At 38.8% G+C, this 12,944-nt stretch overlaps 1 protein-coding gene across 1 annotated transcript in view; it reads left to right on the forward strand.

Moving 5' to 3' along the window:
- VSTM4 (V-set and transmembrane domain containing 4) overlaps positions 1 to 12,000 on the forward strand; it is a 30,699-nt gene extending 18,699 nt beyond the window's left edge. Inside the window, exons 7-8 of the mRNA XM_063163592.1 lie at positions 23 to 84; positions 10,852 to 12,000. Coding sequence (XP_063019662.1) covers positions 23 to 84; positions 10,852 to 10,977 — 188 coding nt within the window. The 3' untranslated portion in view covers positions 10,978 to 12,000. The remainder of the gene's footprint in view (positions 1 to 22; positions 85 to 10,851) is intronic.
- The last annotated feature ends 944 nt before the right edge of the window (positions 12,001 to 12,944 follow it).

Genomic DNA, 12,944 nt, shown 5'->3' on the forward strand with positions numbered 1-12,944 from the left:
GCTTTAATATTTATTTTTGTAGCTCCAATTGTCAGTAATTTCCCAAAGCCCAAGCTCTTGAAACCTCAAAGAAAATTGATCCTGGTGAGTAACTTTCTATGACATAATTTTCTGTATATTCTTCTCTCTCAATACAAATGCTGTAATGTTGCCAGAACTCTAGGCTCGGACATTATAAATTGCCTTAAAAAATCATACAGGTAGTTTTTTTAAAAAATAATAATTTTTCAAATGATGAATCATCTTGGTTCTTTTCATTTTGAGCATTATGTTACACTGGATTATGTTTTCCAGCTTTCTAACAGTTGTCATGTCTACAGACTTGGCCTGTCCTTAAATGAAACCTGCTATTCATTCTCACGTGCTTCTAGCAGCTGGTGTTTTGGAAAAAAATACCAGTTACTGACAGAATCATAACTGTACTATTTACACTTCTTTTGAGACTTTTCAAGTGAGAAATGAGGAGCCATATTCTGCACTTCATTGGTGTAAGTCAGAAGTGCCTTGAATTGCAGGAATAAGATGAATATATATAGCTCATACTAAGGAAAACACCTTCATATGACAGTTTCTCTTGGGTTTCTCAAACAAGTTTCTGTTTGAAAAATACCCTTGCAGATATGTGCCAGACAAATCAGAGGGTTGGTGAGATGTTTCTCTGCTTTCATATCAAAGTAGTGCCTGGACAAGACATCCAGTGGTAATAGAGTGACAGTTTTATACCAACTCACTTCAGATGCCTACAGCTGCTGTGGCCTGCTTTGTTCTCTGTGTAGGCAATAAAAAGAGAGATGAGTTAGAGTTGGAGCCTGATGCTCCTGGTAATTCAGACTACTGCTCTGAGTTGCCATTTGGGAATCCTTTCTTCCTTCTCTGGCAATAAAGATCCCAGAGAGATCAACTTTCTATATTAGGTGAAGGTGGGTGCCTAAAACTATGCCACTGGAATAACTCAAATGCCATGTGATGGTTTCACTTTCAGGTGAGGCTTTGAATTGGGAGCCTTCCCATCAATTGTCAGTAAATAATTTCTACTTTTTACAGCCCTGGATACCTGGTCATAATGCCAGGTGACTTGAGAACAGCTCAGCTAATACCTGAGGCAATTTTATTGCTTGGGTATGGAGCTCATGGTCCTGCTGGGATTGCCCCTCAGCCAGGCTCTGCTTTTACGGATCAGGCTGTGGTAGAGGAAGAGGCAGAGTTTTAAAACTCCATGAAAAAGGCCTTATGCTGACATGTGGCAGGCCAAAGCTATTAAGAGGACAAAGACACAGATGAGAGCACTTGGCCCCATGGGTGAGAGCCACCCTTTGCTGTGCATCCAGAGTAAATCCCAACACCTGGGCATATCAGTAATCAGGCAGCCTTCAGCCCTCTCAGGAAAAGCTCTCACCAGTTAAAGCACTCAGATCCTTCCTGCAGGTGAATAAAGCACATCAACACACTCTGAACTTGAAGGAAATCTGCTTCCAGATACTTTCTCTTTCTGGAATAATTCCAAGGATAGCCCTCAAATAGCCATTGCTCTTCCTTTCCTGCTACGCAACACCTGTGAAGGTCCAAACACTTCGGAGGTGAGCAGGAGCAAAGCCTTTTCAGACAATGAAATCAGCTTTGTCTCCCATAGCACGACTGAAGGTCCCCACACTGCAGGCAGACAGCACACTGTCCTAATGCCTTGCTGTTGGACTGCAGTCAGGCAGCTGCTCCCATGTGTTGCTCTCCTCCCTTTCCTATTTCACCTCAGAGTCCCCCTGGAGAGATGCAGCAGCCCCCAGACAGTTCACAATTTATGGACTTGAGTTAGTTTTAAATTAAAAAGTGATGCAACGAATACAGACTCACCTAGCTATAAAGTGCATTAAGGGACAAAGTAAATAAAGCCAAAGTCAGTCTGTAAGGCACATTCAGAAGCTGAGCAGGGCACTTCACAGAGCAGTTTCCCAAGTCTGTTCCTCTTACCTCCTTTTACAACACAGTTGTCTATGTTTTTGTATTCTCAGGAAAAAAATGATCCATACTTTCTGCTTTTAAACTACTTTTTTTTTTCTCAGTGAGGAAAATGAAACTAATTGAACTTAAGTTTAAAGAAAGATAAAAATACAGAAAATACAGAGAAAAAGACATAAAATACATCTAAATGAGACTATTTTTAATTTTAGTAAACTTGTCTATTCTAATTCTCAAAATATTCTCAGATTTTAAATTTTCCATCTGCTTTGGGGCAAAAAAATTATCATCATCCTGCCAAATCTCTGCAGGATAAAATAACCTTTTCTTTCCAACTGTAATGATTGCACAGCTGGTGTCTACACTAGGTCTTTTTTCACTGATGGCACACTTACCATGTAATCACTACTCCAAAGACAGACACAAATTGCTGAGTTTCTGGGCTACTTCTGCATCTTTCCTGTGCAACCCAAGGAAGAGACTATATTGGGGCACCAGGAGAATATTCTAGAAAACTTAAGCTAACAAGCTAGAGTATAAAGGAACATTACAAAATAATTCCAGTGTTTTGGGAAATTTTTTGTAATAGCCTAAATACCAGCAAAATTATTTCCAGAGGACATATGCTTTTGGTTTCTTGAAAGATGTTTATAATAAGCTAGAGAATTTCTTTTGTTGTTAACGTGCTAGAGTGGGTTGCAGTATAATTTTACAAGAACACAATAACCTGGATAAAATATGGACATAATCTCAATGAAAATTAAAAAAAAAGAGAGAGAAAGCCTAATACCAAGTTCAATTGCACAGCTTTGAGCAAAGCCTTTTAAATACTCTGCTTAAGTCATATTGCTTTTGCTTTAGCCAGAATAACAATTCTATGCTCCCCCTGTTGCAAAAATATTCCCCATCAGTGTCATTCTCTATTAGCATCAATGAGAAATGTGTACAGATCAAAGGAAATAGAGATGCTGAAATGCAAAAAGGGATGTTTTTTATAGCATGCAAAAAGCACAGAGAGTCATTACGAAAAAGAAAATTCTGGGGGCCCACAAACTCTTCTCTCTAAGGGCTGTTCTGCTGTAGCTTTAAGTACTTAGCCCTTTGAGTTGGTAGAGATAAATCTTCTACTTCCTCAACCAAATTTTCTGGTAAGGCTTTCATTGCCTCATAGAGATTAGCTGTCATAGCCCAAGGGTGTCAGTTGCAGAACATCATCTAAATGAAAAGGCTTTAGTGTCTTCATGAAGGTTTAAACCATCAATCTGAGGAGCTCCTGTGTGATTCACTACAACCAATGGAAAGGATGCAACTTCAGGTTGGATCAAACCTTCAAATCTTCACTTATGCAAAATTTTTCTTAACTTCATCATTTTCACACTAAATTTTAAAGGCAAGAGTATCTGCTCAGATAAGACAGGATGTAGGGAATCTTCTGATTCTGCCACTGACATGTGCACTCTGCTATATCATATAAATATCACACTTTGAAATCAGGTATAAATTTCCTCTATTACAAATTATCCCTTGGGCTTTGTTCTTCAGACACATCCATGTAAGTGTCACAGTCCACAAGAGTTGGCTTCTGCTTCTTGAATATGAATCTTGAATACCCTCTTGAGTACCCTCTCTGTTGAATAGAGTATATCTGGTTGTTCCCCAGCACAGAGTACATGTTGTTCCTGTGTGACTTGTGGAGCAGAGTCCTCCCAGTGACCATGGTGCTGAGCTGTTTAACAGAAGCACACTTCAGCTCAGACAGCATGGACAGCACTGGTTATTTCAGTATGGACTGGATCACCTGTGGCTCAGGGCTATGTGGTTACTGAGATCTGCTTCTGATGATGATCTAAAAACTACTTGAGAAACAGGACGGGAAGGGATTATGGTTATCTAAGGCAGAGGGAAATTTCTAGCAGTCAGTATTTTGCACAACTAGTAGGATTCCTCAGTACTCTTAACTGTAGGTACCATTGGCCCTTCCCTTGAGAAAGAAAAGGGAAGTCAAACATATCTGCTCAGTCATTTGTGAATTCTGAAGCTGGGAGCAGTCAGGTCTTCGCTTCTACTGGATGACTTTAAATTAAAAGCTGTGCCACCCTCTAGTAGAAGAGTTTCTTCCTCCACATGTAACAATGAGTGATGATTTAAGCTCCCAATTTCTTAAGGCAATATTGATGTCCACAGACTTCCAGTAAGAACATACATATGATATACAAAGGGGTGGTGAACAGTTCTTCCCTTGACTCCTGTTATTCTTTAATAATTCCATTCAGTCTTCATAATTCCTCTCTCTGTAAGATGAATAATCTTTTTTTTTTTCAGTTTTTCCATAGATTCTGAGATGTCCATAGGACATGAATATCATTTGCACATTCAGGTTGGCACTTGGAACTCAACATACTCAAAGCTTCTGAGTTATTCTTGCTTCCCCATTCAGATTGAAGTTGCTATCTTTACTGCCAAGAAGGAATAATTTGTATAAATATGTAAAATTACTTGTTGGATCAGTGTTGAGGCTTGTGTATTTACAAAATGCCACAGTAGATGATTTTTGTGTTACTCCAAACATTTGGAGTAACAAAAGTGTCACCAGTGAAGTGAAAACTTTTAATTACTTTGTTGGCTTTTTTTTAATAATAAGAAGGAATCAGCCTGATTTCCAGCAATGCTGGTTTAGAATCTAGGAATAACTATATATGCAACTATGAAAGCCATGGAGCATTAGCAAAGGTGAGGATGCTCTTCCCCCAAAACCCATTCAGTGGGACTTATCAAATCATCTTCGTCCCTGACTCTGTAATCATAACTTCTGTGAGATTCAATAACAAAATTTAGATGCAATGGTGAATGAGTCTTCACAAACTGTTGTAGATATTGTTCTCAGGGAGGGTAGGAAACGTTTCATGCTATAGGGAGTAAAACCCAGGCGTCTTAATGGGAAAAACCTTTTTAACTGATAACGCCACTAAAAGACATAATTATTACTCTCCATATTTTCCAATGTCATATTTCTTAGCTTTAGCACTGAATGTCTTTCTTGATATTTCAACACTCTTACTGGCCAGTAGATGGATTTTTAGAGGATAAGTCGTTTTGCAGATCTAGCTTCAGAACTTCTGCAGAAGTAATTTCTGAAGCTCCTCTGTTACAGGGGAATCTCTGGCTTTCTGCTAGCAATCAAGTCACTGGCATTGGTAAACACTTGAAGCTCTTAAAAAAAGGAATCTTTTCCTGACTTCTGAGTTATGATACAATCTTAATGAGGAAGTCATTCCACTGAAGTTCACAGGATCTGAGCATTCACTGTATCTGTGGCCCTCAGGAGCACTACTGATTTTAGCAGAAGAAAGGCCACATATTTTAAAGGGAGAGATTTTCCAATGTAGATTTAAAAACAGGACTGTCAGATCCTTTTCTCTCTGAAGCTACAGTCAGTTTTCTCCTGCCTGACCCCACTGCCAGCATGTGCTTTCCCCAGTCTCTGGTGGCCCAGGCAAGGGAGTTGCAGCCCATCCAGCAAACATGCTGGATCTTTGCTTCAGCACATCCTCACTTTCACCCCCATCACTGACCCTTCAGTGACGGCCAGGCTGGCAGCCATATCCCGCCCTCCACAGCTGTAAAAACCAGATGCTTTGAAAAGGAGATATGCAGAGGAGATGACGGGCTACCCCCTTTCCCTCAGGCTGCACTCGGCATGCAGTTTCCACCCTTCTGGGCATGCATACAGAGACAGCCAGCAATCTCTTCCTGTGGAAACAAGCCAAATCAGTTGGCCTAGGGGGTCCTGTCTCAACACTTTCTGATGGAGTGTGCTCAGCAGTGACACTGGGTGCTCCTGAGCTGTGCCATCTGGACAGTATCTGCATTTTTTCTGTGGAGCTTCTTACCGACTGTGACTACAAAACAGGATGTTTCTCAAACATTAAAGGACAAAGGCCAAAGAGTCAAGTTTGGCTTTTGTAAGAGAAAGGAAGAGAAAAATAATGGTAGTTCCAGAGTGTGCTGGCTGAGAAGAGCTCTTTCATGGCAGTGGGGCAAGGCTGCTTGCTTGATGCTGTGGAATAACCTGGCAAGAAGTGCAGTTCCTAGGGACTGGATCAAACAGGCAGCAGCGCCTCTTGACTCTGTGCCTTTCCCATTTGCACTTCCTGCAGCATCCCTGGGCGCCACATGGCCACCCAACAGCTGGCATGGCTGGGCCACACGTGGCAGTTTGCCATGGACTGGCAATCACACAGCAAACATCTGCAGAATTGGCAGGGTTTTGTCCTTGCTGACCAAGCCATTCACTCATGAGTGCAGGACATGCCAGTGAGGGTGGAGTTTCGTTTTCAAGTGTTACTGCAGGAAACCAGAGTGACTAAAAATACTGTGAAGCTCTGACTAGAATTTCATAGAATGGCTTTAGAAGACCTTAAAGATCATCTAGTTCCAAGCCCCCTGCCATGTGCGCAGTTTGGACATATTCTTGTTAAATCCAGAAAACTGAGAACCAAAATTCAATTTCATCTATAGTTTTTTTTTTTTTTCCAGTGTAGAAGTCTTTCTGTATCTTATCTCAAACAAAAACTACATTACATGTGGATTATATAGACACTGAATTCAAAGGGGAATGTTTGCAGCAATAGTCTCTAAAATATTTAAGACTGAAATGAACTGGGAAATCAGGCCTTTTCTGCTTATTTTTGATAGTAAACTAAAAATTCATATTGGGTTTGTCATCTCCATGATAACATGTGTGGTCATGGAACTGATATTGCAGCAGTCTCTAAGTGCAAGTTGGCAGCAGTTGTTTTTCCAGAGAAGTTAAATTTAAGGGGTTATTATTTGCTTGTTTTCTTCATAAGTAATCACAAATTTAGATGACAATAGTCTTAGTTAAAACTTCAAGAACTTTCAAGTCTGACATTGCTCACAGTAAACATCCTTGAGGCTGCAAAGAAACAAACTAGCTAAGCCTGGTAGGTGCAAAATTGACATTCCTGGTAATTATGAAATAAAATTCAGAATAATTTTGATTAAAACCCCAAACTTTCTATTTAATTTCTAATACATTCATATACTAGACAAACCCAATAAAAACAAAACTATATGTACACATACTTTAGTGTCTTTTACATATTCACATGATAGACCTTGTAGATTGCTTAATAAGAAAAATGTTCCTATAAGTGAACTCTTTTGAATAGTTGCCAGTGGGAAGCCTTGTGACTGGAATAAACTAAAATTAAACTGGAAGAAGCCTGGAAGAGGAATCATTTCACATTTGCCAGAAGATACACTGGAAAATCATAACTCTTCCTAATTTATATTTTGGCAAAGTGTATGATCCCAAGATGAGAAAACAGACATACAAGATAAATACTGTATCTAGGAATGCCACACTGGAATAGAATCCTACTTGAAAATATAATTTCAATATTATTTTAGAGCAATGATGCAATTTTTTATAAAAGGATGTTGTAGCCCTAGAAATCCCAGTGAACTCCTAGAGGAAGATCCAGGACAGAAAGAGAGGGGTGGATAGCCAGCCATTCATTGTCTCTTCCTCTCCTGCCCTACCCTCCCTCCCACCTATACCACCAGTTACTGAAGTCACACAATTGTTCCAGAAACAAGGTGGTGGCCCAGTTCCAGGTTAACACTGCCAAGACAATATCCAATCCTAATGAGAGATGAAATTGTAGAATTAGGGTTTTTTTTTCCCCTGTCTGCTAAAAAAAGTTGGTTTTGGACAAACAAACCAGCAAAATTGAATTAAACATGTGGTTGATAAATGAAGTGCAGAGGAGTGTATGGAATAAAAACCTGGCTACCACAGGTACTTAAAGTGCTGTTGGCTCCCATGCACTGTTATTACACATCTTTTGCTGAAAACTGTATACCTTTCACAATTTTGAACCTCCTGTGTGTTTCCTCATATTTTCAATCAAATTATTACATACTAGAAATATGCATAAGGGAAATTATTCTACACATTTTATGGTGTGCTGTTGCTTGTAGCAGTAATTGAAGTACCTTTTCCACTTATGAAAGTACTAATTTTATTTGGTTTTATTGCTTTTCTAGATGCAATTATTTATTTAGTGTGTTTTGGCTTTATTAAATTATGTTTACTATAGGAACATCATAAAAATGTATGAAAGCAACACATCAGCCACTACTGCCCAATGACTTATTTTGGGGAATCTAGTGTTATTTTTCATATCCAAACATAATAGAATAAGGTAAGAATAAAGAGATAATCTACACTGGAAAACAATGCAATTTTGAGATAATATAATAGAACACCTGGACAATATGATTTCATAAATCTTACTTCTAAAATTTACATGAGCTGGGCGTTAGGGTGGCTGTTTTAGGACATGCAGCATTTTCTAAATGGAAACATAACAAGAAATATGATTAAACAAAGGGGAAAGCATATACAGATTTAGCTTGTCCTGAACAACTGGTTCCTGCAGAACAATGAAAATATTTCTACCTCAACAGATGTCTGCATCAGACTTAGGAAATGTAGAGTTTTACTCTGGCAGTGACCAACAGCTTCGTTTCAAAAGTTTTTTCAGATTCATTTGTAGGAGGCTTTCCACATGCAGTGTATTATTATGCATTGAAGTGACATTAAAGCTGGCAGCAAAATTCTCAATACCTTCAAACCAAAATTCAATATATTGTCATAGACTGAAAATAAAATCTTTAGCATCTGTTGGGGTTATTGTGGTGTCCACCCTCAATGTAACTCCTGCATTTAGCTTCTGTTATTAGCATGACTGAATAGATAGGCACTTATCATTTGAAATCTCAAAAGGAATCTCTGACTTAACATAAAAGTAAAAAAAAAAAAAACAAACATTAAATGCCTATAAAATGAGGCTAATACTTTCAGGATAGAAAGAAGAGGGTAATATAAAATTTTTTCAGGCATCACATCAGTTGACCAAGATTTTTTTTCAAGTCTTTAAGCCAAGGCCAGGATAGGAGAGATGTCCTTCTATACATTGTGGTTCAGTTCAGTCCTAATATATAAACAAAGAAAATGTATGTTTGATTTCTCTTACAGTCAAGACCTGTCTGGATCCACAGGAATTCCTTTTGTCATTAACCAGAGAATTCAGTGAATGCAGGAAATGTTCTGTGTTGTCAACAGCAGAGCATTTTAGAGCGAATGAGGACCAGAAGTTGAGATGAAATAGAGTAACACGTGGAAGGGAGGGAAGACAGAGTGACCAGTGAAATGCAAAGTGCCAGCCCTGCAGGCAGTGCCCTGCAAAGGGCTTGTACTCACATGGCACAGATGGGCTGACTTCAGCAGCACCACCTGCAGCAGCAGCTGCACAAATTCTTGAGGATTTGATCTGCAGGGAAGAAATAAGATCAAATGAATGCTGGAAAAGTGTAAACTTTTTCACCCTGATGTAAAGAACTTGAAATGCTGAGTGTGAGCAACTGTCAAAGCAACAGGAGAGGATTCCAGAGCAGTGCAAAGGACAGGAAGCAGGGGAGCACAGGGGCTGATTTCAGGGGGTATTAGATGTTTATCTTTTTAGGCAGAAGACAATACAATACTTATTCAAACACATTTCAAGGAAACAGAAATTTTTTGTATTAAATCAGAAATAAATAAGCAATAAATAAAATGTGAAACTTTTAGCCTTGGCAAATATTTACAATTTCTTCCTAACATTTAAGTACTGTGTGGAAAACCTTGGGTTATGAACTTTGAAACTTTAAAAGTTTCAAACTTGAACTTTAAAAGTTCAGTTTTAAGTTTACAATTGCCATTTCTTAGTCTGAGAAATGCAGCCTTTTCATGGTTACTTCTTGTGACTGCAAAAATTTGTATGGCTGAAATGTTTTGGTTTTTAAATTGTCTTCTGCACTTCAACTTGAGGACACCAGTTATTTGGGTAGAACACAGTACTCAAGAAAATAAAGAACAAATTCTCCACTTGTTCTTCACTTGCATAGGGCTGTAGAACTTCGCCCTTTTTCAGAGAGCATAAACTTCAATATTCTACAGATAAAATGAAATCCATTTCAAATACTGAAGGTCTCATACAATTCCACAGCAACTCTTTTATTCGTTGCTACATTTTCTGAGGTGAATTAGACATGAACAACACACTCCCAACTATGAGCAAAACACATACAGGAGCACAATACAAGATTTTCCTCCTCTAAACCACCTGAGTCTGGATGAAGCTGCCAATAGCAGTAGGCAGCTTCTGCCACACATGATAAATTTGTTCAGTAAATTTTATTGACTGTCTCCCTTAGCTAAATTTTATAGTTTTAAGTCAAATTCAATCATGGTAATACAGCAAACAGTTTTGGTGGAATGGCCTTTGTTCTAAACTCTGAACTCATCTACAGCTTGGCAAAAGTGGTGAAATTCCACTGGAATGGCAGTAATTCTATCCAGTTCTTTCTGCCTTCTGTGTATTTTTAACATTTTTTGGTTCTGTTAGTAAATATACTGAGAGGCTCTGTGAGTGGCTATGATTAGAGATGTAACTGATCCAAGGTTTACAGCTGGAAAGCACATCTGGCATATATCTTTAAAATTGTGAAGTCTGCAATAAATAAAATTGGGAAATTTAGTGTTAAGGAGGCTGAACATTTTGCTAAAATACATCTTCCAAATCTTTAATATTTGAATTGTCAAAATACTCTGTAAAATCAGAAGCAAATCTGAAAATCCTTCTTAGCCCTGTTTCCTATTTTTAATATTATTTTTATTTCATCTTCTATGAATTAGCTCTAATGCAGAGTAAATTGCTTAACAACGTAGTAGAATTGGAATGGGTGAGAGAAGAACTATACCCAATATTATAAAATATGTGCATTCAATGGCAACGGCATTATAACGAATTTGTTGGTTCTGTTTTGCAGCCAAAAATCGCAGAAGAGAATTTAACATATGCTGAACTTGAACTGATGAAGCCAATTCAGGAAGCCAAAGGCATTTCCAGTATGACAGTCTACGCACAGATACTCTTTGAGGAGAACAAGCTGTAATAGTCCATGCCTGTATAAATGTCCTTTGTCTGTGTTCTATTTAATTCTTACTGTGCTGTTTATTTATAAAAATCATACAAATGTCCTTATTTTTTTATTTCCATTCATGCCCTTCTGTTTTTCTGTGAGACGTCTAAACATGATGTAGTTGAAGGTAATCATAGAAAAAGCAGCTGGCCAACAAGTGACATTCCAGAGATACCTTTGTGGTGTTCCATGCCTCTGTTGGAAATGGACTAAAGGTCCACCTGGGGCATTTTTAACACTAAACATTATTCCTTCTTTAATGCTGATGTGATGGGTCCAGCTGCCAACATCAGTATCTCAGGAGGACAAACAGCAGGATCCACACCCATCAATCTGCTACTGAAGGGAAAGACCACTGACCAGGAAAATGGCCACTTTAATGCATTTCACCCCATCAGAAAAATAATAACCCAGTAAAGCTGGGACTTTTTGCTACAGCCAAGGAAAAGCTAAAATTACTTTTTCTACTTCTTTTCCCCTTCTCCAGAAATAGTTGAAAAGGTTTGTGCTGTGTATTTTAAAATTCCCTTCCTAAATGACATTGTCTTTAAAACTTACGTTACTTTTAGTATAGCTTGAAATAAAATATTTCAAAATAATCTGAAGGGAACATTTATAGTTAAACCCCCATGATTTAAGGAAGAATATTCATAGCTTGAGAACATCTCCCATGATTTGATTTTTTAGAATTCTGATTGGGAGTAGGAAAAACTTGATAGTGAGTAAAAAACTGAGAGAACCAGGACACTGCTTTTGGTCTTAATTTAGTGTGGTATTTCCAAACCAAAGTTCCCTCCTGTAGCCTGCACTAATGAGATGCTGATCTAGAGGAAAAAATTACACAGCTTCTCCTTCAGTATGGAACAGATTCTGTAAAGCCCTGCTGACTTAGGAGTTATTTCTTTGGAAAGACCAGGGCTCAGGAGATAGGGAAATGAGCCTAATGTCAGGAGACAAAATAAAATTCCTCTTTCCTTACCTCTTGATAACTGAGAAGGCCTTCTTCCTTTTCCTTGATACACATTCATGGAAAATGAACCATTCTGTGCCATCCTGGGCATTTCAGTCATGAAGAGTAGCTGGACTGTGTTTTCAAGCTTGTGTATCTTCAATGTCTAAATGTCCCCAAAGCTCAGTGATAATTCAAATACCTAACATCTTTCAGCTCTTGGGAGGCTTTAACCCTTGAGTAACTGTGCAGTTCATGGAGATGTAGAAGCTTGGGCTCTTTAGGTCACCATCAGATGATGGAGAGCGGATACTTGGCCCGTGCCAGGTCTTCTCCAGGTCTGTGAGGGAGCCCCATGACAGGCACTCATTCAGCAGTATCTAGTGTGGATTTTGGAGTAACACTCCTTGGGTTCTGGAGTCATAACTAAGATGGCCCAAGCTGCTTCTTCCTTCACAGGTCACAGCCCTTCAGTGATAGAGCAGCTTCTCACCCGGGCTCAGAGCACAGCTGGGAATCACCACAGGAACACTTGTGCCCTTGTTCCTGCTACTGCGTGGGAGTGCAGGAGAGGTGGCAGGACAATCAGGGATGGGGACAGGCATCCAAGGGCACCCATGTGACAGAGCACATCACTGCCTTTTGGAGGGGTTCACCAGAATAAGCAAGTCTGTGTAAACTGCTTTTTAACTTTTTTGAATAGTGGTAGAGATTAGGCAGCACACATAATTTGCTATTGTCTAGCCAGGATCTGTAAATATAAAATGCAGTCATCTTTTCTCCACACTGGATAAAAATCTCTTCTATAAAAAGGGATTTAAGAAAAGCTTATCAGGCTGACCATTATGTACAGTACTAATTCCAATTCTATTCCTTCATCAAAACAGTTCTTTCCAAACTAAGGCCAGCTTTCATCAATAGATTTGTTAGTAATTATTTGCATTTTTAAGCTATCAAAAATGATGTTTGTTTCACCTTTGCATTATCCCAG

The sequence above is a fragment of the Melospiza melodia genome, chromosome 9, assembly GCF_035770615.1.
Source record: "Melospiza melodia melodia isolate bMelMel2 chromosome 9, bMelMel2.pri, whole genome shotgun sequence".
Taxonomy (NCBI): domain Eukaryota; kingdom Metazoa; phylum Chordata; class Aves; order Passeriformes; family Passerellidae; genus Melospiza; species Melospiza melodia.